At 48.8% G+C, this 27,429-nt stretch overlaps 1 protein-coding gene across 1 annotated transcript; it reads left to right on the forward strand.

The window, feature by feature from the left end:
* Positions 1 to 3,239: 3,239 nt before the first annotated feature.
* RNMT (RNA guanine-7 methyltransferase) lies at positions 3,240 to 27,207 on the forward strand. Its single transcript, XM_061572158.1, has 11 exons — positions 3,240 to 3,341; positions 5,659 to 5,747; positions 7,376 to 7,508; positions 8,250 to 8,378; positions 9,370 to 9,482; positions 9,836 to 10,017; positions 10,889 to 11,053; positions 12,328 to 12,445; positions 13,224 to 13,328; positions 20,400 to 20,433; positions 22,146 to 27,207. Exons 1-11 carry the CDS (start codon positions 3,308 to 3,310, stop codon positions 22,181 to 22,183), a joined length of 1,140 nt encoding a protein of 379 aa, XP_061428142.1. The 5' UTR covers positions 3,240 to 3,307; the 3' UTR covers positions 22,184 to 27,207.
* Positions 27,208 to 27,429: the final 222 nt, after the last annotated feature.

A 27,429-nucleotide genomic window follows, 5' to 3' on the forward strand; every position in this document is an offset into this window, starting at 1 on the left:
TGCCTCGATTGGGGATTACTTTATTCATGAGCGCCGGCTCGGTTTGCGTCATCCCTTCTCTCGCTGTGCGTCACGCCAACACCGGCTCTCGCAACAGCAAACCGCTGGCTGGAGGCGGAGACAGAATCAGCACCAGGGCGCTGTCCATTTCAATTGCATTGCAAATGGACCCCACGCGTCGCGAACGGTTGGTGATCAAGTGCGGTCGGACTGAAGATTGTATCATTTCATCAGCTGGTAGTTAAGCCGCCCCCCCCCCCCACCACATTGAGCCAGGGAGCTCTGTTGGCAAGGACAGTCACGGCCCAAGATCGTCGGCAGTAGCGGCCGTTAAAGGACATTGCAGCCGTATAGAGTTGTCTTTTTGTTCACTAAGATTCATAGAACTTTACACCGACGGATTATCACAGAGTGGTGAGAGATGGCTTGGAGAAGGTTTCCATCCAGCAGTGGATTGATCGTGCCTGACGATGTCAGTCGCCGATTAACTCCCACACTGGTATCAGTGCGACGGGTGAAGAGGGTTTTTACGGACGACGCCGCACGATACTGGTGCAATAGCCAAGGGCTTGTAACATACCTGTCAACTCCTTATCAGTGCCCTAACGTATTACAGACCAATTCAGACCTTATTGGTCACCCCGTGCCCTCATAAATCTCAACGTTCATCCTACAAAGTGCCATCACAAGGGAGAAACACAAACAAATATACAGCATTTTTAGTTATTTATTTGCCCGTATTGAAACGGCTGTCCGCTGTATGGACCTGAAAACTAAATTTCCCCTGGACAAGAATATGGGGTAAGCCATATGGGTTGACAGCTATACATCTCTGTGTATCTCTGTGGGTCTCCGTGTATCTCTGTGGGTCTCCATACCTGTCAACCCCTTATCAGTGCCCTACCTTATTACAGACCAATTCAGACCTTACTGGTCACCCCGTGCCCTCATAAATCTCAACGTTCATCCTACAAAGTGCCATCACAAGGGAGAACACACAAATAGACGTTGTTTTGTTGTTGCCCGCATTGAAACTGCCAGCCGCCGTATGGACCTGAAAACTCAATTTCCCTGCACAAGAATACGGAGTAAACCGCGTGGCTTGACACGGTATGTTGTACGCTACGTGATCGTAAATTATTCATCCTCCGACAAGAATCGAGTTTTCAAATCCTTTATATTAAGTTCGCATGCTTGCTTGCTTGCGTGCTTGCTTGCTTACGACCGTGCAAATCTTTCGGTCGTTTTTTAACCCACTTCCCGTGATCCAATCGAGCTGACATTTTGCACACAGACTCGTTGTGCGTGACAATTAATTTTCGTGAAAATTTTTTTTCAAAATTTTACACTGTTTAGGGGAAAATATATATATTTAATTACCAATTGCTTAATGCTGGCAGACAATCATCTGACACATAGGTGGCAGCCATCTCAAGCCAGAGGACGAGAGGACTCTAGCCGCCACGCATATAAAGGATTTAGAGTGAAAAACTTTGTTTAATTTTTTTTTAAACATCGCGGGTGAGGCGACCTCTAGTGGACGAACGAGTCACGTGAAGACATTTCTCGATAAGCAGCGACTTGCCCAATCGAATAACGCCCATCGTGTTTGAGGCTGTATCTGAATTATAATTACGACGGCAGATTTTACTTCGCATTCTGTAGATATACAGCGTGGTATTTGATGAGAATCTATGTTGAACTTAATTTTTCTTGAAACAAAAAGAATTGATCTAGGTTTGAAGTTTTCGTGACTGCAGGGATCCATATTCTTTGGTTCTTTCGGTAAAGTCACGTAGGTATAAAATTAAACAAATTAAATCACGACGTTTCGGGCGCAACACAAGCGAACTTCATCAGGTGAGACAACCACAGCAATTGTTTCTTGCTGTGCGTGACGGACGCTTGTGTTGCGCCCGAAACGTCGTGATTTAATTTATTTTATACCTAGTCTTCACCTGAGGACGGCTGCTTGTGTTGTGGCCGAAACGTCGTGAGAATTATTTTATTATGTTTTATTTTTATTATTTTATTACTTCCCTTCTACGTGACTTTACCGAAAGAACCAAGAAGATGAATCCCTGCAGTCACGAAAGCTTTAAATCGAAATTTACCGAAAGAACCAAAGAGTATAAAAATAATGGATATTGCGATTATGATTTGTTAACTTTTTTTTATTTCTCATCCGCTATTGTTTAGTGACTCGTTGCGTTCATCATATAGTTTTTATAGTTAGATTGCGTAAATATAAATCTGTCGTTAAACCCGCCACCACCCGACACAGCCAACAAGGTAAGGGGTTTGTCACGTAAACAGAACGTGCCAATTCCTTACTAGCACAGCACACCGGTGTGTTGGAGAGCACACCCACAACATTTACAACCTGAGTACGACGTATTGCCAGTAATAACAACTAGCTTCATCAGGCGACAGCCAGATTTGTAGAGAAATCCTCCTGTTTCGTTCCTTAAATAGAGGTGTAGATGTGATGAAGTCACTTGTGAGCTCTTTACGTGCGAAGGGGGGGGGGGGGGTTAATGAATGCGTTGCGTTTTTCTGTGGTGTTGCTTGTGTTGATGAAACCCGATTTAAGAGCTTCTTGGCTTACGGGGTACTTCAAAATAAACTGACCTGAAACTGAATCGCAAACATCGATTTGTTTTTACACAACCGATTCCACAAACCACGTGTTACGGTGTGGCCGTCTCCACGTGTTCCGGTGTGTCTGAAAAACCACGTGTTCCTGCGTAGCCGAACCACGTGGTCTGGTGTGGCCGTTACCACGTGTTGCGGTGTGACTGAAAAACCACGTGTTCCTGTGTAGCCGAACCACGTGGTCTGGTGTAGCCAAACCACGTGTTCCGGTGTAGCAGTAAAAACCACGTGTTGCTGCGTAGCCGAACCACGTGGTCTGGTGTGGCCGTTACCACGTGTTCCTGTGTAGCCGAACCACGTGGTCTGGTGTAGCAGTAAAAACCACGTGTTCCAGTGTAGCAGTAAAAACCACGTGTTCCAGTGTAGCAGTAAAAACCACGTGTTCCAGTGTAGCAGTAAAAACCACGTGTTCCTGTGTAGCAGTAAAAACCACGTGTTCCAGTGTAGCAGTAAAAACCACGTGTTCCGGTGTAGCAGTAAAAACCACGTGTTCCGGTGTTACCGCCCCACGTGTTCCGTCGTAGCCCCTCCCCCCCAGCCCACGTGTTCCGGTAAAAATAGGCGGGAATAACCCCGGAAGTGATTCTCGCGTGCTCCACCTCCACCCACCCACCCACCACCTCCTCCCCCATCACTGGAGGGGTCATCGCTCATGGCGGACAGCGGAGTGAACGCGTCGCGAGCGGGTGAATGAAATCCTCCTCCTCTTCCTCCTCCTCCTTCTCCTCCTCTTCCTCCTCCTCCCTCGCCCGTCACCTCTTTTCTGCTTCGACAGCTCGCCGTCGGGCCTCGGAAACTCCAAAAGCCGCCGCTGTGGTTCCGAGACTCGGGATGATAGCCGGCGTCGTCGTCGTCGTAGTCACTCACTGCTGCTGCTGCCAGTGCGGGCGCAGCAATGCCGCTGTTGTACTCTACTCTCTATGCTCTCTCGCGTCGGTCGATTCACTCCCCTCCACACCCCACACCACCGCTTTGCACTGACCAGCAGCGGTGAGGTTCGTGGTTAGAAGCAAACCCACCACCCCCCTTCCTACTCGCGGTCATCCAGCAGTGGATTGTGAATGATTTGCTCATAATCTTAGGTTTTTTCGGTAAAGTCACGTAGGTAAAACATCAAAATTGATAAAAAATAAATAATAATAAAAAATAAAGATCACGACGTTTCCGAAACGTCGTGATCTTTATTTTATTTTTATTAATTTTGATTTTTTTACCTACGTGACTTTACCGAAAAAACCTAAGATTATGAATCATTGCAGTCACGAAAGCTTCAAATCTAGAATGCTTTGCTCGTCGTGCAGACACATCTGTGGGTCGCCGTGGGGTGCTCACGCAGTGCCGGACTAAGCTCGCACGGGGCCTGTAGCAAATGTTATTAAGGGGCTCTAAATAAAATAAAAACAAGCACGGGGCACGCAAAATACAACTACTTTTTTGCATCAAACCCGATGTGTTTATTGATATTGTAAAACAAATTTGGAGGCTTAAGAACCAAAGGGGCGCAAGTTTCGATTTAAAGCTTTCGTGACTGCAGGGGTTCATCTTCTTGGTTCTTTCGGTAAAGTCACTTAGAGGGGAAATAATAAAATAATAAAACAATTAAATTCTCACGACGTTTCGGCCACAACGCAAGCAGCCGTCCTCAGGTGAAGAACAGGTCTGTAGGACGGCTGCTTGCGTTGTGGCCGAAACGTGAGAATTGTATGTTATTATGTTTTATTTGTATTATTTCCCTTCTACGTGTCTTTACCGAAAGAACCAAGAAGCTGCAGTAAAGGTTATGAATCACTGATGTAGATCAACTCAAGCCTTCTGTACATCCCGTGACTTGTATTCGGGCATCCCGACTCGTGAAAACAGATGCCGCTTCTTCCGTGCAGCTCAACTTCACTCGCTCCTTCTTTCCTTCCCTCTTCTCCCCTCATTGTTACTACCACCACCATCCTCTCATCACCACCACCATCCTCTCATCACCACCACCATCCTCTCATCACCACCACCATCCTCTCATCATCACCACCACCACCACACTCTCATCACCACCATCTTCTCATCACCACCACCACACTTTCATCACCATCACCACCCTCTCATCACCACCACCACCCTCTCATCAACATCACCACCACCCTCTCATCATCATCATGACCACCATCACCACCACCATCCTCTCATCACCACCACGACACTTTCATCACCATCACCACCCTCTCATCACCACCACCCTCTCATCAACATCACCACCCTCTCATCACCACCACCCTCTCATCATCACCATCACCACCACCACCCTCTCATCACCACCACCCTCTCACCACCACCACCCTCTCATCATCACCACCCTCTCATCACCATCACCACCCTCTCATCATCACCATCACCACCCTCTCATCATCACCACCACCACCCTCTCATCATCACCACCACCACCTTCTCATCACCATCACCACCCTCTCATCACCACCATCACCACCCTCTCATCATCATCACCACCCACTCATCACCACCACCACCCTCTCTCATCACCACCATCTGCTTTCTTCCTTCCTTAAATAGAGGGGTAGATGTGATGACGATGCAACCCAAAACAACCTGTATTATGTATGATATTGGTCGCGAAAGCCCTACGGGGTAATGCTTGTTTTAATGTCAGATTTAATGAAGGAAGACGTCGGGTTGAAGGCGAACGGGCTTGGTCGGAACCCGTCGGCAAGGAGGCACGAAGGGGTGACGGCACCCAAACGGATTGGAACGCTTCCGAAAAGGACGCGGCCACCCAAGGGGAGATGGAGCGATGACATCGGTCCATGTGCGGGTTTTGTAAGGATTTGACTCATCGCCAGGGTCGTGAAAGGTGGCGGTGGTGGCTTGCGGAGGCCTTCATTCAGCAGTGGATCGATCGTGGCTCTGATGGTGATAATGATGAGTTGCCCTCAACGTAATGAAGCTGTACTTCGTGTGCGTGTGTGTGTGCGGTGTGATTGCTGTGTGTTGCGTAAGCAGAAGTCGGTCCAAGGCAGGAGGCAGTTGCCGGTGGAGTGAAGAGGAATGCTCGAGATTCAGACGAGGAGGATGGCGCCACTGCTGCTAAGGTATCTCCTCATTCTCGCTGGGCCGTGATCCGACTAATCTGGTCATCTAAAAACCATGAACAAACTTTTTTTATTTTACCAGGCAAGCTATTTGGCTCTTTCAGAAGCGACCCGGCCACAAATGATAGCTCAACGAAGTGGGACTTAGGTGTCGATTTAAAGCTTTCGTGACTGCAGGGATTCATCTTCTTGGTTCTTTCGGTAAAGTCACGTAGAATGGAAATAATAAAATAATAAAAAGAAAACATAATAAAATAATTCTCACGACGTTTCGGCCACAACGCAAGCAGCCGTCCTCAGGTGAAGAACAGGTCTGTCAGAAAGACAGCGTCTGACGCTTATTTTATAATGTTTTATTCTTATTATTTTATTATTTCCATTCGTGACTTTACCGAAAGAACCAAGAAGATGGGACTTAGGTGGTCAAATAAGAAATAGTTTAGTTTTTAGTTTAGGTAGACTCTGCCTTAAATGAGTGAGTACCTGTTGCGGTGTATAAACATCATCACTGGGGAGAATTAGGCAGCCGAGCGAGCGTGGCGATGACAAAAACGATTCCTCCTACGCCGCGCCGGTCTTGACTTAGCCAAGCGCACACAGTCAGTAATCCAGCACTCTCGACAGAGCGAGGGTTGGCGGATCGCGCAAAGATGTCGCGAAACTCCCTTCCTGTAGCCGCCGAGAAGGTGCCCGTAACCTGGCCCGTCAGGAGAAGGCGGTACGGCAAAATATTTGCATTCCATTTGTTCCATCTGTACGGGGATAGAGCGTTGCCCCCTCGCACGCGAGCGTGGGTTATCTCCAGGTGCTCCGGTTTTCTCCCACGTGTGTGCAAGCCCTCGTTTAAGTGTCTGAGAATTTTTTTTTCATAAAAAAACATCCAATGCGGGACCCTCCTGTGAATAACAGTCCTTTCACTCAGTGTGGATTTTTTCGGATAAATGTGTTATTATAATTGTTTAGTACTGGGACAGGGAACTGCCTGGGTGTTGTAAGCTTAGGCTGAAATCTTCTTGGTTCTTTCGGTAAAGTCACGTAGAAAGAATTTCATAAAATAATAAAAATAAAACATAATAAAATAATTCTCACGACGTTTCGGCCACAACGCAAGTAGCCGTCTTCAGGTGAAGAACAGGTCTGTCAAGGATATTCTGTCTCCTTGACAGACCTTGCGTTGTGGCTGAAACGTCGTGAGAATTATTTTATTATGTTTTATTTTTATTATTTTATGAAATTCTTTCTACGTGACTTTACCGAAAGAACCAAGAAGATGAATCCCTGCAGTCACGAAAGCTTTAAATCGAAACTTAGGCTGAAAGTTCGTACGTACGTACGTTGAACCTCTTTCGCGCCGTACGTAGCCAGCCGTGCTAATCGGAGGTGCGGGGGCAGCAAGGAAAATGGGAGTAAAACTGTGGATTCGTAAATCGATCTGTGTGGAGCTTTTAAGTGCGTGTGTGGGTGGTTTTCTGTGGGCACTACAAAAACCTTCCCATGTGAAGCTTTGTGTAGTTTCCCGGGTAAACAAGTATTTTTGTTGTATTATCGCTTGCTAACAGCACTTGCACCACCAACAAGTCTGAATGACTACGCGGGAGATCTTTACCTTTGTGTGTGTGTGTGGGCAGCGTGGACCGGGGCTTGGCAGCGTAGTCGCCACTCACTACAATCAGCTCCAGGAGGTGGGGCGAGATGCGCGGAGCCACAGCCGCATCCTCTACATGCGCAACTTCAACAATTGGCTCAAGAGCGTGCTCATCAGTGAGGCTTGCGCACAATACTCGCAGCACCACACGCACTACGCACCACGCTATGCCGCACGCCACACTCCCAGTACGCCGTGAAGCACGCTGCTCGCTCTAAACCCCACCCCACCTCGCACACTCCCACACACTATTAAGCACGCGCGCGCGCCCGCGCACTCAACACTGCACATTTCGTCATTTGTTTCCACTTTGCTCTGTCTCGTGCCAATACGCCCGAGTAGTGGACACATCTTTCTGGCAAAAACCTCTCATGATATTCTTGGTTCTTTCGGTAAAGTCACGTAGAAGGGAAATAATAAAGTAATAAAATATCAAACAATAAAAATTCTCACGACGTTTCGATCGCAATCATCATCAGGTGTGAAATCCACAGCAAGAAAATTTGGTTCTTCACGTTCTGCAGATGTAGATGCCACTGGTTCTTCATGTTCTGCAGATGTAGATGCCAACGGTTCCTCATGTTCTGTAGATGTAGATGCCACTGGTTCTTCACTTTTTGTAGATGTAGATGCCACTGGTTCTTCACGTTCTGCAGATGTAGATGCCACTGGTTCTTCATGTTCTGCAGATGTAGATGCCACTGGTTCTTCATGTTTGATAGATGTAGATGCCACCACCGCCGCACAGGTGACTGGACGTACGGACCAGGTTTGTTCGTATCTCTGAAATGTTCACAAGTTGAACGTTCGTAGGTAGAGGTGTCCCCATATGTACGTATTGCGATGTCTGCGTGCAGACGAGTTTGTGCAGAAGGTGCGGGCGGACGGGCGCGGCGGGGCGCTGTCCGTTCTCGACCTCGGCTGCGGCAAGGGAGGGGACATGCTCAAGTGGCGTCGTGCCTCCATCGGCCACCTCGTCTGCGCAGGTGAGCGTGCGTGCGTGCGCGCGCGCAACGGGTTTCACGCTTCGTCGGCGAGGAGGGAAGGCCGGGGAAAGCCGTCGGAGCGGAAGAGTCCGTGGAGTGATCTCCCGCTCCGTTTGGTGTGGACACGCAAGAAAGGAGGAGGGAGGAGAGAGAGAGAGAGTTGCCTGTTGAGATATCCAGAGCGAGATTGTCTGCTGATACGTGTGGGCGCTGCAGATAGGAGAGATGCGTGGGTGATGATTGTGGGTGTCTGTGTCTCTGTGTCTATTACATCACGTGGTTGATGATTGTGGGTGTCTGTGTCTCTGTGTCTATTACATCACGTGGTTGATGATTGTGGGTCTCGGGTGTCTCTGTGTCTATTGAAACTCGTGGGTGGTGATCGTGGGTCTCGGTGTCTCTGTGTCTATTGAAACTCGTGGGTGATGATTGTGGGTCTCTGTGTCTATTTAAACTCGTGGGTGACGATTGTGGGTCTCTGTGTCTATTGAAACTCGTGGGTGGTGATCGTGGGTCTCGGTGTCTCTGTGTCTATTGAAACTCGTGGGTGATGATTGTGGGTGTCTGTGTCTATTGAAACTCGTGGGTGGTGATCGTGGGTCTCGGTGTCTCTGTGTCTATTGAAACTCGTGGGTGGTGATTGTGGGTGTCTGTGTCTCTGTCTATTGAAACTCGTGGGTGATGATTGTGGGTGTCTGTGTCTCTGTGTCTATTGAAACTCGTGGGTGATGATTGTGGGTGTCTGTATCTCTGTGTCTATTGAAACACGTGGGTGATGATTGTGGGTGTCTGTGTCTCTGTGTCTATTGAAACTCGTTGGTGGTGATTGTGGGTCTCGGTCTCTCTGTCTATTGAAACACGTGGGTGATGATTGTGGGTGTCTCTGTGTCTATTGAAACTCGTGGGTGATGATTGTGGGTGTCTGTGTCTCTGTGTCTATTGAAACTCGTGGGTGGTGATTGTGGGTCTCGGTGTCTCTGCGTGGGTGCAGACATCGCTGCGACGTCAGTGGATCAGTGCCGGCAGCGGTACAACGACATGCGGGGACGCGGCGGAGGAGGCCCCATCTTCTCCGCCGAGTTCATCGCTGCCGACTGCAGCAAGGTGTGGACTTGTAGTGTAGCGTGTGTGTAGTGTAGCGTGTGTAGTGTAGTGTGTGTGTAGTGTACGTGTAGCTTGTGTGTAGCGTACGTGTAGCTTGTGTCTAGTGTACACGTAGTGTATGTGTACGAGTTTTGGTCGTTACTGTTGGGGTCTTTCTGACGAGAAGAAAAATCGTTAAAGCGGGGGGGCCTGGGGACACCTCCGTCTTGCAACGGATTGATCCTGGACGGTGATGATGATGATGGTGGGTGGTGGCGGCAATCGTGATGATGGGCACCACCTCCCACCTCCCCCACCACCACCCCCCCACCTCCCCCCGCACCTCCCGCACCTCCCCCACCACGCTACCACAGGAGCTCCTGTCGGACCGCTTTGAGGACCGCTCACGCACCTTCGACCTCGTGAGCTGCCAGTTCGTGTACCACTACTCGATGGAGAGCCAAGCGCAGGCAGACACGATGCTGCGCAACGCCTGCGAGCGTCTGAAACCGGGAGGCATCTTCTTCGGGACGACGCCGGATGCCCGGGAACTCGTGTGAGCGGTGTTAGGTCATCATTGCCGTCGCCGTTATCGCTCGGTTAAACTAAAACTAAACTGTTGTTATTTTATTTTAGCAGGCAAGACCCGCCGAGCTACATAGCTCTTTTTTTCAGAGGCGGCCTGGCCACAAATGATAGCTCGACGGAGCGGAGTATCACGTGCTCAAGCGGAATATCACATGTCGAGGGAAAAACCGGAGAAAAATCCACGCGGCCACGGGGAGAGAGACACGCAAACTCCAAATATACAGCAGGCGTCAGGGTCGGGATCTAACCCACGACCTCCTGCATACCAGGCGAGGTAGTTAACATCTCCTAGCCACCTTGGGCACCACCTGCTATGGTAAAACTGTGGTACTTCCGATTTATTTTGCACGGCCAATACGCGTGCAACATTTGATCACCCCACTCATTTCAAGCGGTTATCACAGACCCCACTGTTATTGGCTTAATCGGAAAATTGGAACCGCTGTAGTTATGCCAGCACAGGCGGTGCGGACGTCCGGTCTGGGCTCATGGGACTCTGCGGCTTGAACGCTTGTGCGTGCGCGCGTGTAGGTGTGGAACGGTCGCGCAGCGATGCACGCACCGGTGCAACGAAGCCGGCAGCTATGATTTCGAGCGATATCAAAGCAATTTCTGGGTCTCCCCTAGGTCTACTCGGCCGTAAATGGGTACCGGGTTGCGGTGCGTTCACATCGGCATCGGGGGAGGCAAAGGCGATCGGGAGAGATGCCGGCCGCACCACCACCCGTTGTGCTCGCTCCTTCACCGTAGGCGCTCCTCGCTCTAACGGCGCTTGCCCCAACAGTTTGTTAAATGCTGCACGGCGGGGGTGAGTGGGGATCTTCTCTGTCGTTTTGTAGGAAGCGTCTGATGAAGGCGGAGGGGCTGTCATTCGGTAACGAGGTGTACTCGGTCCGCTTCCCCGACAAGACCTCGTTCCCCCTCTTCGGGTGCAAGTACGACTTCCACCTGGAGGGCGTCGTGGACTGCCCCGAGTTCCTCGTCTACTTCCCTCTCCTGCAGGAGTCCGTCGCGCACGCGCACGCACGCACACACGCACACACTCGCAAGCACATAAGCACTCGCACTTACACACGCGCCACGCACGCATACGCGCGCACACACACACATATACGCACACACACACTCGCAAGCACATAAGCACTCGCACTTACACACGCGCCACGCACGCATACGCGCGCACACACACACTCGCAAGCACATAAGCACTCGCACACACGCACACACGCACTCGCAAGCACTCGTACACACACTAGCGCGCACACGCGCGTGCACACGCACATACACACTCACGCACACAAACACACGCTTCACGCTCGCTCGCACACACACACTCGCAAGCACTCGTACACATACACTAGCGCGCACACAAACACGCACTCACGCTCGCTTGCACACATTCACACGCTCATATGCATGCACACACGTATACACATGCACTCGCACTCGTACACACTAGCGCGCACACAAACACGCACTAACGCTCACCTGCACACCCTCACTCGCTCGCACAGACACTCGCGCACACAAACACACACGCTCGCACACAAACACACACACTCGCTCGCACACACACGCACGACGTAACGCGCCAAGTGACGTCTTTGTGCGGCTTGAAACGTGACGCAGCCGGGTGGCCGTAGTGTCTACGCTGCCTCACGTGGCTGCCTGTAATCCAGCGCTGTGGAGGCAGCAGCAGCTGCGAGGGTTGGTGAATCGCCGCACCATTGTTGCGAAACTCCCTTCCCGTGCTGTACCCTGGCTCTCCAGGAAATCATGGTACAGCCAAAATGTGGATTCCATCTGCCCCATGTGTATGGGGATCGAGCGTTGCCCCCTCACAAAAGTGGATTTTCTCCCGATGCTCCGGTTTCCTCCCACATGTAAACACTCATTAATTGAATTGTCCGATAACACCACGATATATAGAGGACCGCAGAGCTTGAGGGGGACGAAATTGGGCACCGGCTGCTGCTACTGCCTTCCCGCTCGCCTGTGGTGGTTCCCCCTGGCGCCTACTGAGTCGTCCTCTGTCCGAGTCAGCCTCTCCGAGTCGTCCTCCCTCTTTCCGAAGAGTGAATTCTGTGTGACAACGACGGCGCAGAAGTTACAAGTTGAAATATACATCCTAATCGCTAATTAAATACTGCCGGGGACAAACGCTTGTTGGGAAGCCTTTCAGAATCCGTGCGTGTGCGTGGTTTTTCTTCCTCGCATGCGTCGTGCTTTCCCTGTAACTCCCGAGTCGCCCCTCCCGTGTCGCCCGACGGTTTTGTAGGATGGCCAAGAAGCACGGCATGAAGCTGCTGATGAACAAGACGTTCGCCGAATACTTCCGGCAAAAGAGCCAGGAGAAGGAGCACAGGATACTGATGGAGAGAATGCAGGCGATGGAGGTAGAAACATGTTGAAATGTTAAAATCACGTTAAAAATCATGTTAAAATCACGATGAGGAAACGTGTGTGTGTGTGTGTGTGCCGTTCCGGCCTTCATAGGTGCTCGCTAACAACACTTGCCCCAACAGTATTTAAGGTTATACGGGGGATCTTTGGCTTTGTGTCATTCTGGCTTTTATAGGTTCTCGCTAGCAGCACTTGCCCCTACAGTCTGTTGAGGCTATACAGGGGATCTTTGTGTGCGGTGGAGAGTGATGTGTTTGTTTGTGACACTGGGGCGAGTGTGTGTACATGTGTGCGGTTAGCGCGATGTGCTACGAATCCGGCGACCCTGGTTCGATTCCCGCTCACGGCCACCACCGGTGACGATTATTTGAACCTGTCCTGGGCCTCCCCTAGGTCGACTCAGCCTCAAATGAGCACCTGGTGCGATGTGTAAACATCGCCACTAAGGAGACAAAGGCAGCCCGGGCGTGATGTTGGCCACCCACCCGCTTGTGTGCCGTGCCGGCCTTAATAGCTGCTTGCTGACAGCACTTGCCCCAACAGTATGTTAAAGGCTATACAGGGGATCTTTGTCTTTGGTGGTCGATTCAGCCTCAAATGAGTACCTGGTGCGGTGTGTAAACATCGCCACTATGGAGACAACGGCAGCCCGGGCGTGATGTTGGCCACCCACCCGCTTGTGTGCCGTGCCGGCCTTAATAGCTGCTTGCTGACAGCACTTGCCCCAACAGTATATTAAAGGCTACACGGGGATCTTTGTCTTTGTGGCAGGCGTACCCACCAGGGCCAGGCTCAAGTCTGGTGAGCGGCAACCTTGAGGACTACGAGCACGTGAAAACCAGCCTGCAGGAGAGCAACCAGCCCCACGGCAACGTGGTAATGAGCTCAACCTGGGATCCGCACACACGAGCACAGACGCGCGCGCCCACGTACCGCTAGCTTATGTGCGGTGGCTGCGCTGCACTCCGCCTGTAAGCCGACGACGATGGAGGCAGCAGCGAGAGGGGTTGGCAGATCGTCGCACAAATGCGGTGAAAGGAGAGGAGTTGTATCGTGGATCGCCAGGAGAGGGCGGTAAAAGCGAAAATGTGGATTTCTACCTGTTCCGTATTTGTGGCCACCTCATCCACGTGGGTTGAATTTCTTTCGCGCCGTACGTAGCCAACTGTGTTAATCGGAGGTGCGGGGGAAGGAAAACAAACTAAACACAAAAAGCAGTTATAAAGAAATTCGTTTTCCGGGTGCTCTGGTTTCTTCTCAAGTTAAAACACATTACTATATAGAGGACCGTAGAGCTTGCAGGAGAATTTGGCGCTGGCTCACTGTTCCTTCCCCGCTCGTCCGTGGTTCCTCCTCCTGGCGCCTCCGAGTCGGCCTCTCTGTCTCTGCGAGCGGGTACCGTGCGGCGCGCTTCAAGTTGACGTTATTTGCCGCTCCGAATGTGTACGCGGGAAAAGTCCTCGCCGAGTCTCGCGACTCGTTTTCCACGGGGGGGGCCCCATTAAACAAACAAATCGATAAAAAAAACGAAACGCATCTGTGCTTGGCAATATGAACATTTGATTGGCGTCATGCGCGTTTTGTGTATTCACGCCGAAGGTTGTTTGCGTTTTTAACTGGTACAAAACTGACACCTTTATTCAAGGCATCATGTTTGCAATGACCACAACACAAGTAGTCAAAAAAGCAAACAAAAAGAAGCAACTCTGATAAGGATGATAATATGCACTGTCCTTGAAGTTGATTGGCCCACACCCGAGACGGCTTTCTTTAGAGCCTAGTCCCCATTGGTGTAGGGCCAGATGACACCAGAAGGCGTACAACTCAAACACAGTGCAATATCAGAGTATTGAGAGCTCGGGGTAAGCATTTACACTATGAGATCTCTTTTACCAGTGGCAAAATATAATAGTAGGTTTTTACCCTTTTAACTGGTACAAAACTGACACCTTTATTCAAGGCATCATGTTTGCAATGACCACAACACAAGTAGTCAAAAAAGCAAACAAAAAGAAGCAACTCTGATAAGGATGATAATATGCACTGTCCTTGAAGTTGATTGGCCCACACCCGAGACGGCTTTCTTTAGAGCCTAGTCCCCATTGGTGTAGGGCCAGATGACACCAGAAGGCGTACAACTCAAACACAGTGCAATATCAGAGTATTGAGAGCTCGGGGTAAGCATTTACACTATGAGATCTCTTTTACCAGTGGCAAAATATAATAGTAGGTTTTTACCCTTTTAACTGGTACAAAACTGACACCTTTATTCAAGGCATCATGTTTGCAATGACCACAACACAAGTAGTCAAAAAAGCAAACAAAAAGAAGCAACTCTGATAAGGATGATAATATGCACTGTCCTTGAAGTTGATTGGCCCACACCCGAGACGGCTTTCTTTAGAGCCTAGTCCCCATTGGTGTAGGGCCAGATGACACCAGAAGGCGTACAACTCAAACACAGTGCAATATCAGAGTATTGAGAGCTCGGGGTAAGCATTTACACTATGAGATCTCTTTTACCAGTGGCAAAATATAATAGTAGGTTTTTACCCTTTTAACTGGTACAAAACTGACACCTTTATTCAAGGCATCATGTTTGCAATGACCACAACACAAGTAGTCAAAAAAGCAAACAAAAAGAAGCAACTCTGATAAGGATGATAATATGCACTGTCCTTGAAGTTGATTGGCCCACACCCGAGACGGCTTTCTTTAGAGCCTAGTCCCCATTGGTGTAGGGCCAGATGACACCAGAAGGCGTACAACTCAAACACAGTGCAATATCAGAGTATTGAGAGCTCGGGGTAAGCATTTACACTATGAGATCTCTTTTACCAGTGGCAAAATATAATAGTAGGTTTTTACCCTTTTAACTGGTACAAAACTGACACCTTTATTCAAGGCATCATGTTTGCAATGACCACAACACAAGTAGTCAAAAAAGCAAACAAAAAGAAGCAACTCTGATAAGGATGATAATATGCACTGTCCTTGAAGTTGATTGGCCCACACCCGAGACGGCTTTCTTTAGAGCCTAGTCCCCATTGGTGTAGGGCCAGATGACACCAGAAGGCGTACAACTCAAACACAGTGCAATATCAGAGTATTGAGAGCTCGGGGTAAGCATTTACACTATGAGATCTCTTTTACCAGTGGCAAAATATAATAGTAGGTTTTTACCCTTTTAACTGGTACAAAACTGACACCTTTATTCAAGGCATCATGTTTGCAATGACCACAACACAAGTAGTCAAAAAAGCAAACAAAAAGAAGCAACTCTGATAAGGATGATAATATGCACTGTCCTTGAAGTTGATTGGCCCACACCCGAGACGGCTTTCTTTAGAGCCTAGTCCCCATTGGTGTAGGGCCAGATGACACCAGAAGGCGTACAACTCAAACACAGTGCAATATCAGAGTATTGAGAGCTCGGGGTAAGCATTTACACTATGAGATCTCTTTTACCAGTGGCAAAATATAATAGTAGGTTTTTACCCTTTTAACTGGTACAAAACTGACACCTTTATTCAAGGCATCATGTTTGCAATGACCACAACACAAGTAGTCAAAAAAGCAAACAAAAAGAAGCAACTCTGATAAGGATGATAATATGCACTGTCCTTGAAGTTGATTGGCCCACACCCGAGACGGCTTTCTTTAGAGCCTAGTCCCCATTGGTGTAGGGCCAGATGACACCAGAAGGCGTACAACTCAAACACAGTGCAATATCAGAGTATTGAGAGCTCGGGGTAAGCATTTACACTATGAGATCTCTTTTACCAGTGGCAAAATATAATAGTAGGTTTTTACCCTTTTAACTGGTACAAAACTGACACCTTTATTCAAGGCATCATGTTTGCAATGACCACAACACAAGTAGTCAAAAAAGCAAACAAAAAGAAGCAACTCTGATAAGGATGATAATATGCACTGTCCTTGAAGTTGATTGGCCCACACCCGAGACGGCTTTCTTTAGAGCCTAGTCCCCATTGGTGTAGGGCCAGATGACACCAGAAGGCGTACAACTCAAACACAGTGCAATATCAGAGTATTGAGAGCTCGGGGTAAGCATTTACACTATGAGATCTCTTTTACCAGTGGCAAAATATAATAGTAGGTTTTTACCCTTTTAACTGGTACAAAACTGACACCTTTATTCAAGGCATCATGTTTGCAATGACCACAACACAAGTAGTCAAAAAAGCAAACAAAAAGAAGCAACTCTGATAAGGATGATAATATGCACTGTCCTTGAAGTTGATTGGCCCACACCCGAGACGGCTTTCTTTAGAGCCTAGTCCCCATTGGTGTAGGGCCAGATGACACCAGAAGGCGTACAACTCAAACACAGTGCAATATCAGAGTATTGAGAGCTCGGGGTAAGCATTTACACTATGAGATCTCTTTTACCAGTGGCAAAATATAATAGTAGGTTTTTACCCTTTTAACTGGTACAAAACTGACACCTTTATTCAAGGCATCATGTTTGCAATGACCACAACACAAGTAGTCAAAAAAGCAAACAAAAAGAAGCAACTCTGATAAGGATGATAATATGCACTGTCCTTGAAGTTGATTGGCCCACACCCGAGACGGCTTTCTTTAGAGCCTAGTCCCCATTGGTGTAGGGCCAGATGACACCAGAAGGCGTACAACTCAAACACAGTGCAATATCAGAGTATTGAGAGCTCGGGGTAAGCATTTACACTATGAGATCTCTTTTACCAGTGGCAAAATATAATAGTAGGTTTTTACCCTTTTAACTGGTACAAAACTGACACCTTTATTCAAGGCATCATGTTTGCAATGACCACAACACAAGTAGTCAAAAAAGCAAACAAAAAGAAGCAACTCTGATAAGGATGATAATATGCACTGTCCTTGAAGTTGATTGGCCCACACCCGAGACGGCTTTCTTTAGAGCCTAGTCCCCATTGGTGTAGGGCCAGATGACACCAGAAGGCGTACAACTCAAACACAGTGCAATATCAGAGTATTGAGAGCTCGGGGTAAGCATTTACACTATGAGATCTCTTTTACCAGTGGCAAAATATAATAGTAGGTTTTTACCCTTTTAACTGGTACAAAACTGACACCTTTATTCAAGGCATCATGTTTGCAATGACCACAACACAAGTAGTCAAAAAAGCAAACAAAAAGAAGCAACTCTGATAAGGATGATAATATGCACTGTCCTTGAAGTTGATTGGCCCACACCCGAGACGGCTTTCTTTAGAGCCTAGTCCCCATTGGTGTAGGGCCAGATGACACCAGAAGGCGTACAACTCAAACACAGTGCAATATCAGAGTATTGAGAGCTCGGGGTAAGCATTTACACTATGAGATCTCTTTTACCAGTGGCAAAATATAATAGTAGGTTTTTACCCTTTTAACTGGTACAAAACTGACACCTTTATTCAAGGCATCATGTTTGCAATGACCACAACACAAGTAGTCAAAAAAGCAAACAAAAAGAAGCAACTCTGATAAGGATGATAATATGCACTGTCCTTGAAGTTGATTGGCCCACACCCGAGACGGCTTTCTTTAGAGCCTAGTCCCCATTGGTGTAGGGCCAGATGACACCAGAAGGCGTACAACTCAAACACAGTGCAATATCAGAGTATTGAGAGCTCGGGGTAAGCATTTACACTATGAGATCTCTTTTACCAGTGGCAAAATATAATAGTAGGTTTTTACCCTTTTAACTGGTACAAAACTGACACCTTTATTCAAGGCATCATGTTTGCAATGACCACAACACAAGTAGTCAAAAAAGCAAACAAAAAGAAGCAACTCTGATAAGGATGATAATATGCACTGTCCTTGAAGTTGATTGGCCCACACCCGAGACGGCTTTCTTTAGAGCCTAGTCCCCATTGGTGTAGGGCCAGATGACACCAGAAGGCGTACAACTCAAACACAGTGCAATATCAGAGTATTGAGAGCTCGGGGTAAGCATTTACACTATGAGATCTCTTTTACCAGTGGCAAAATATAATAGTAGGTTTTTACCCTTTTAACTGGTACAAAACTGACACCTTTATTCAAGGCATCATGTTTGCAATGACCACAACACAAGTAGTCAAAAAAGCAAACAAAAAGAAGCAACTCTGATAAGGATGATAATATGCACTGTCCTTGAAGTTGATTGGCCCACACCCGAGACGGCTTTCTTTAGAGCCTAGTCCCCATTGGTGTAGGGCCAGATGACACCAGAAGGCGTACAACTCAAACACAGTGCAATATCAGAGTATTGAGAGCTCGGGGTAAGCATTTACACTATGAGATCTCTTTTACCAGTGGCAAAATATAATAGTAGGTTTTTACCCTTTTAACTGGTACAAAACTGACACCTTTATTCAAGGCATCATGTTTGCAATGACCACAACACAAGTAGTCAAAAAAGCAAACAAAAAGAAGCAACTCTGATAAGGATGATAATATGCACTGTCCTTGAAGTTGATTGGCCCACACCCGAGACGGCTTTCTTTAGAGCCTAGTCCCCATTGTTTGCTTTTTTGACTACTTGTGTTGTGGTCATTGCAAACATGATGCCTTGAATAAAGGTGTCAGTTTTGTACCAGTTAAAAGGGTAAAAACCTACTATTATATTTTGCCACTGGTAAAAGAGATCTCATAGTGTAAATGCTTACCCCGAGCTCTCAATACTCTGATATTGCACTGTGTTTGAGTTGTACGCCTTCTGGTGTCATCTGGCCCTACACCAATGGGGACTAGGCTCTAAAGAAAGCCGTCTCGGGTGTGGGCCAATCAACTTCAAGGACAGTGCATATTATCATCCTTATCAGAGTTGCTTCTTTTTGTTTGCTTTTTTGACTACTTGTGTTGTGGTCATTGCAAACATGATGCCTTGAATAAAGGTGTCAGTTTTGTACCAGTTAAAAGGGTAAAAACCTACTATTATATTTTGCCACTGGTAAAAGAGATCTCATAGTGTAAATGCTTACCCCGAGCTCTCAATACTCTGATATTGCACTGTGTTTGAGTTGTACGCCTTCTGGTGTCATCTGGCCCTACACCAATGGGGACTAGGCTCTAAAGAAAGCCGTCTCGGGTGTGGGCCAATCAACTTCAAGGACAGTGCATATTATCATCCTTATCAGAGTTGCTTCTTTTTGTTTGCTTTTTTGACTACTTGTGTTGTGGTCATTGCAAACATGATGCCTTGAATAAAGGTGTCAGTTTTGTACCAGTTAAAAGGGTAAAAACCTACTATTATATTTTGCCACTGGTAAAAGAGATCTCATAGTGTAAATGCTTACCCCGAGCTCTCAATACTCTGATATTGCACTGTGTTTGAGTTGTACGCCTTCTGGTGTCATCTGGCCCTACACCAATGGGGACTAGGCTCTAAAGAAAGCCGTCTCGGGTGTGGGCCAATCAACTTCAAGGACAGTGCATATTATCATCCTTATCAGAGTTGCTTCTTTTTGTTTGCTTTTTTGACTACTTGTGTTGTGGTCATTGCAAACATGATGCCTTGAATAAAGGTGTCAGTTTTGTACCAGTTAAAAGGGTAAAAACCTACTATTATATTTTGCCACTGGTAAAAGAGATCTCATAGTGTAAATGCTTACCCCGAGCTCTCAATACTCTGATATTGCACTGTGTTTGAGTTGTACGCCTTCTGGTGTCATCTGGCCCTACACCAATGGGGACTAGGCTCTAAAGAAAGCCGTCTCGGGTGTGGGCCAATCAACTTCAAGGACAGTGCATATTATCATCCTTATCAGAGTTGCTTCTTTTTGTTTGCTTTTTTGACTACTTGTGTTGTGGTCATTGCAAACATGATGCCTTGAATAAAGGTGTCAGTTTTGTACCAGTTAAAAGGGTAAAAACCTACTATTATATTTTGCCACTGGTAAAAGAGATCTCATAGTGTTGTTTGCGTTCTGTCTCTCCACATCTCCCGTCACGTAGGGAACGATGACCAAGTCGGAATGGGAAGCCACAAGTGAGTGACTCGCACCCAGACACCCAGACACAGTCCCCAGCCTCGGTGCCTGGAGGAGAGTGGAGTGAGATGAGAGAGGAGAGGCAGGAGACTGCGAAGAGGAGAGTAGAGTGAGGTGAGAGGTAGAAGAGTGCGTGGAGGGGAGTAGAGTGAGATGAGAGGGGAGAGGCAGGAGAGAGCGTGGAGGGGAGTAGAGTGAGATGAGAGGGGAGAGGTAGGAGAGTACGTGGAGCGGAGTAGAGTGAGATGAGAGGGGAGAAGTAGGAGAGTGTGTGGAGGGGAGTAGAGCGAGATGAGAGGGGAGAAGTAGGAGAATGTGTGGAGGGGAGTAGAGTGAGATGAGAGGGGAGAGGCAGGAGAGAGCGTGGAGGGGAGTAGAGTGAGATGAGAGGGGAGAGGTAGGAGAGTACGTGGAGCGGAGTAGAGTGAGATGAGAGGGGAGAAGTAGGAGAGTGTGTGGAGGGGAGTAGAGCGAGATGAGAGGGGAGAGGTAGGAGAGTGCGTGGAGGGGAGTGGAGTGAGATGAGAGGGGAGAGGCAGGAGAGTGCGTGGAGGAGAGTAGAGTGAGATGAGAGTGGAGAGGTAGGAGAGTGTGTGGAGGAGAGTAGAGTGAGATGAGAGGGGAGAGGCAGGAGAGTGCTTGGAGGAGAGTAGAGTGAGATGAGAGTGGAGAGGTAGGAGAGTGTGTGGAGGAGAGTAGAGTGAGATGAGAGGGGAGAGGCAGGAGAGTGCGTGGAGGAGAGTAGAGTGAGATGAAGGGGGAGAGGTAGAAGAGTGCGTGGAGGGGAGTAGAGTGAGATGAGAGGGGAGAGGCAGGAGAGAGCGTGGAGGGGAGTAGAGTGAGATGAGAGGGGAGAGGTAGGAGAGTACGTGGAGCGGAGTAGAGTGAGATGAGAGGGGAGAAGTAGGAGAGTGTGTGGAGGGGAGTAGAGCGAGATGAGAGGGGAGAGGTAGGAGAGTGCGTGGAGGGGAGTGGAGTGAGATGAGAGGGGAGAGGCAGGAGAGTGCGTGGAGGGGAGTAGAGTGAGATGAAGCGGGAGAGGTAGGAGAGTGCGTGGAGGGGAGTCGAGTGATAGGAGAGAGGTGGGCAGGAGGGAGTCAATGGAGTGTCTTGAGGACCGTGAGTGCGATCGTGAAATGGATCTGGGATTGGATTAGAAACCAGTGGAGGGATCGGGACATTGTAGAGGAGAATTCTGGTCGCGACATTTTTGATTTTCTGGAATTGGAAGATGGGGTATATTGAGGAGATGAGGAATATGGGGAGGTGAGGGAAGAGGAGCGATGTGGGGAAGATGGGGATGCTGTGGGGGGGGCGAGAGAGTTGCGGCCGATGAGTCGTGTTGCGATGAAGGCCCGGATGAGGATGATGGTCTCCGGGTCGTGAGCAGAGGTCGCAACCGGGTACCCGATACCCGTACCCTACCCGATACCCGGCTACCCGTACCCGGCCGGGTACGGGTACCCATTTGCGACCCTGGTGCGGCCGGGTACGGGTAGGCCGTGAGTCACTGGTGAGTAACCGTTTGTCACTCATTTCGGGTAGGGAACGGCTACCCGTACCCGGGTACGGATAGCCGTTTGCGACCCTGGTGCGGCCGGGTACGGGTAAGGAATCAAAACCCGTTTGCGACCTCTGGTCGTGAGTGACCTCCCAGAGGAACCGTAACGCTCACTTCTCACGGCTCGCTCCCTGTGTCTTGTCTCTCCAGGCCTCTACTTGGCCTTTGCCTTCGTCAAGGAGAAGTAAGCAGACCAGGAAGCCGGTGGCATCCGCCTCTAACCCTGAGGTGGCGAAGCAGTGCGCAGTGCAGGCTGTTCGGCCTGTGCGGTGTAAAGATGTACGCACGACAACAACAACCGCCGTTCGCCACGAAGGGGCGGTGACGTCACCGCGGCGATTGTGCCGTGCTAGGTGCACGCACACACGCACACACGGTACCACCACTCGCTAGGTGTCTGGATAGACGTCTACAACACTCGCAAACACGCACACTTAGAACAAAGATCCCTCTTGTACTCTTAGGTTTTTTCGGTAAAGTCACGTAGGTAAAAATAAATCATAAAAATAATAGAAATACAATTTTAATAATTATAATAATACTTATTTTATTTCTATTGTTATTTTTATTTAATATTATTTCTTTTTTACCTACGTGACTTTACCGAAAAAACCTAAGAGTATGAATCCTTGCAGTCACGAAAGCTTCAAATCTAGAAATCCCTCTTGTAGCCATACAGACTTGGGGCGAGTGCCGTCAGCGTGCACACATTTAGAATCTTGCACGGTACACGAGGGGGTGATGCGGGCTGAACCACATCCCGGCCGCCTTTGTCTCTCCTGTGCTTACGTTTATTGCGCACTGTGCCAGGATCTCATTTAAGGTTGAGTCGATCTAACACTTACCACTGATGTTAGCCGTGGCCAGGTATCGAACTCGGCTCACCGGCCTTGTCGTGCTGCCGGGGAATCACTGACACACACACAAAGTTGGTAAATACATGGTGATCCATTTATAGATGCCCCACTCAAATAATAGGGAGAAAATAACATTGTAATTCAGAGCCTATACATTTCCTCCCACCAACCTCAAAGCACCTGCTATATGTAAATCGGTTAACATGCTCCGGACGCGCTCTATCCTACACAACGGGTCTGTGGTTTATTTTTTTATTTTTACAAAGCTTTTGACAGGGCCATCGGAAATCGGTGGGATGTCTGTAAATGGATCGCCGTGTATCTTCCAACTGTAACCGGCAGACAATCCGAAGGGTGCCCTCCACTGCGTCCTGTGCTGTGTCTTACGTTCAGATAAATGAATGCTCGTGAAACATCACCGCAGTAATCATTGACTACTTCCTTGTAACATTGATTACTGACGACATTTTGCAGAAATTATGAACGGACACCAATCACCGGTTTGATGCACATCCTAATGATCATTCTCTTGGCTTACAACCGTAAAGAAAAAACAATGTAACTGATATTGGCCAAAAACTACCCCAGGTAAGGCCCACTGAGTTGTGTAGCTCTTTTTATCAGACGCAACCTGCCCACAAATGATAGCGCCAAAGAAGTGACGTCATTTTGAAATTCATGGCAACCAAATACTCGAAAAGGCATGTTTCTAAATGTGGAGGGGAAAACGGGAGGACGCGGAGAAAAATCCACGCGACCACGGAGAGAAGGTGCAAATTACAAATATGCAGGTGTCAGGGTCGGGATGAAACCCACAACCTCCTGTATACGGGCAAGGGAGTTAACATCTCGCCACCGTGACGCTCATCTGGGACTTATATCTTCACCACATCCGCCCCCGCCCCTACTCCGACAAACTTGGCAGGACCCTCCAGACAAAAAAAAGAGTCTTGAGACACTGCGAGTCTTTCCTGGTTAAAGCAGTGTCAGAGCAGTAATAATGACAACAGGTTTATGGTTGTAGCTTTGGACGCATTTTTTTTCTCCGCATTTTTGTTATTTGGGCCCACCAAAAAAAATGTCCAGACCGCGCATGTCCATTTGGTTTCATTTGTTGCGTAGGGTCACCCTCTTTCGCGCCGTACGTAGCCAACCACACAGCCAACCACACAGCCAACCGTCGACCGTCCAGGTGTCCGTCGCTCTCGGCCTCGCGCTAAACACGCACGGGCCCAGCAACTCGCTTGCGGGTGGAGTGGTGGCGCAGCGATTGACGCAACGCGCCATCAAACCCCCATCGAACCCAGTTCCATTCCCGGCCACGGCTAACATCAGTGACGAGCGAAATCTGAAGCGGGGCTGCTGTGGCCCATCCAGCCCCGCCTTTTCAAACCTGCGTCGACCAGCGTGTGGTGAAGTAGTCAAACGACCCCCTGCTCCCCCCCGTCCCCCCTTACACGTACGACACGGAGCAGGGCGGCCTTCATCCAGCAGTTGATTGACAAGGGCACAGCAGAAATAATGCCTCCGTTGTTACAAGGCAGTGTTGCGAGTGGTGGCACTCCCGTGACCTTGCGTCTGTGCGGACCAGAGGTCGCAACCGAGTACCCGATACCCTACCCGATACCCGGCTACCCGTACCCGGCCAGGTACGGGTACCCGTTTGCGACCCTGGTGTGGCTGGGTATGGGTAGGCCGTGAGTCACTGGTGAGTAACTATTTGTCACTCATTTCCCAACGTCTTGTCTCTTCTCACAATTCAAGTTCCTAGAATCAACCCACCCGCGCCTGCAACATGGCTTCATCCCAGAGGTCGCAATCGGGTACCCGATACCCGTACCCTACCCGTACCCGGCCGGATACGGGTACCCGTTTGCGACCCTGGTGCGGCCGGGTACGGGTAAGGAATCAAAACCCGTTTGCGACCTCTGGTGTGGACCTTTGTGCCAACGCGAGGGAATGGTTGCGCTTTCAGACGACACGCCGCAAACCGCTTTACACTCTCCTGGTCGTGTCTTCGCGTCGCATGCGCGCGTCTGGCGGTCGAGGCGACGTTTCGCTGCACGTGTCGGGTAGCTTTCGTCAGCGACTGCTGCCAGTCCAGCACGTGGGAGCGAAAACGTCGTCGGAACGCGGTGTTGAACGACGCAGCAGCAGCACGACCGCGCAATAACCTAATCGGTGTGGCCACGCGGCTTTTCTCAGTTTTCGGGCAGATGGTTCGGAATTTTGATTGAGCAAAGGTTGTTTTAGTGTTTATCTTGTTTAGCAGACGTTTTGCTTTGTCATCATTTCCCGGATTGCTTGGTTCATCTCGTACGTACGGGAAATATTTTGCTCGTACTGAAAATCAGTTTTAAGTTTGTACTTTTATTCTCCGACTTGTGAGAGGGTCAGTATTTTACTTTCGATTGTCGCAACGAACGAACGTTTACCTGTCTTTCATACGAAAAACCGTGAATATTACGTTTTGTAAATTTCGTAATGACGGAACTCTGTAGTTAAGCGCTCGGCGTGCGTGTAGATAACGTCTTATTTTCGTCTTCATTTTATTGCTTTGTCCCATTTTCGCAGACCAGTATTTAGGAATTATAGGCATCCAAAAAGGTCATTTGCTGTTGTTCCATGATCTGTGTGTTCCTTGCTCGCATACCTCTTTTCCACTGCACAACCGAACCCCACCGGGGCCGTGCCGTTGCCAGGCCTGCGTGGCTCAGAGGCACCAGGTTGTTCTTCCACCACACAACCGAACCGAGCCAGGGCTGTGTCGAGCCAGCCCAGCCCGGCGCGGGTCAGGAAGCGCCAGGTTGTTTTTCCACTACCGAACCGAGCCAGGGCCGTGCCATGCCGGCCCTGGCGTGGCTCAGGAGGCGCCAGGCTCGTTTCCGACTGCAGAAGCAGTGCCGAGCCGTGCCCTGGATGTCACGCTCAACGAACGATTCAACGATGCACGTAGATAATACAGTGACAGCGTCCTCACAATACCGACTGACGTCACGCAAAATTACCCTGTCTGGCTCGGTAATGACATTGCCAGTGGAAAACCGCGACTCCGACACTGGCCCGGCTCTGATGTGCAAGTGGATAAAAGTAGTAGCCAGCGTAATTCCAAGCATGCAATTCCATATATTAACACAAACGCAAACACGAGGGTGACATGACCCATATAACCCGAAGTGCGCCCAGTTTCATCTGATCTCGTAAGCTGAGCAAGCTGGGGATACCTGGGCAGTGCTGAAAAATGTCATGACCAGCATGCACCAAAAGCAGGTGTTGGTGGGACGGCAGATGGCATTGCAGTATAATCCACTGCAGTACTCTTGCAGTACTCTGACACGGGCGGCAGCTGACACAGTGGGGCATCTTCTTGGTTCTTTCGGTAAAGTCACGTAGAAGGGAAATAATAAATAATAAAAATAAAATCATTCTCACGATGTTTCGACCACAACGCAAGCGGCCGTCCTCAGGTGAAGAACAGATCTGTCGGAAAGACAGCGTCTGAATGAACACCACCAGGCTTGGCAGCGTATATTTAAGCTGGGTTGGAGGACGGCTGCTTGCGTTGTGGCCAAAACGTCGTGAGAATGATTTTATTTTATTTTTAAATCCTTTATATTAAGTTCACTTGCTTGCTTGCACGCTTACGACCGTGCAAATCTTTCGGTCGTTTTTTAACCCACTTCCCGTGATCCAATCGAGCTGACATTTTGCACACAGACTCGTTGTGCGTGACAATGTATTTTCGTGAAAAAAAATTTCCTAAATTTTACACTTTTTAGGAAAAAATAAATTATATTTAATTACCAATTGCTTAATGGTGGCAGACAATCATCTGACCCATAGGTGGCAGCCATCTCAAGCCAGAGGACGAGAGGACTCTCGCACGCATATAAAGGATTTATAGTGAAAAACTTTGTTTTTACGGGTTAATTTTTTATTATTATTTCCCTTCTACTTGACTTTACCGAAAGAACCAAGAAGATGAATCCCTGCAGTCACGAAAGCTGTAAATCGAAACAGTGGGGCATGTTCTGAAATCACCGCCCCCAACCCTCGCCCCGTTCCGGCCAGCAGTGCGAGGTGGGTTGCAGCCACACGGCTTCGTCGATCGGGCAGATCGCATGCGGTGTGGGCAAAGTGCTGGTCTCCCTTGCCGCCTCTGCCATTGTAGAAGAGCAGGCCGCATACCGTCATCCTAAAGCGGCTGTCGCATGGAGGCGCCTCCTGCCAGCAGTGTCAGAGGCACGGCGATCCAGCTGCTGGACGAGTGGCCTCCGTGCGTGGTAGCAGGGCTGCAACTTTGCATCCGGGAGGAGGGCGTTTGAGTGACACCAAAATAAAAACGGGAGAGATTGCGTTATTGTTATTGTTTATATTTCACCATTCTGGGTTATCCTCTCCCCGCTGTGAGTCTGATCGCGGGGGGCTCTGGCGCAAAACAAACAAAAACAAACGTCTGCTGCCCCACGTCAACCGGCGTGCACTCGAGTTCATCGCGTCTCGAAAGCTAAGCCGGGTTTTTTTTTGCCTGGACAGGGTTCGGATGTACGTACGTTGAACTTCTTCCGCACCGCACA

Source organism: Lethenteron reissneri, chromosome 49 (genome assembly GCF_015708825.2).
Source record: "Lethenteron reissneri isolate LAM-NWPU_2019-01 chromosome 49, ASM1570882v1, whole genome shotgun sequence".
Classification (NCBI taxonomy): Eukaryota; Metazoa; Chordata; class Hyperoartia; order Petromyzontiformes; family Petromyzontidae; genus Lethenteron; species Lethenteron reissneri.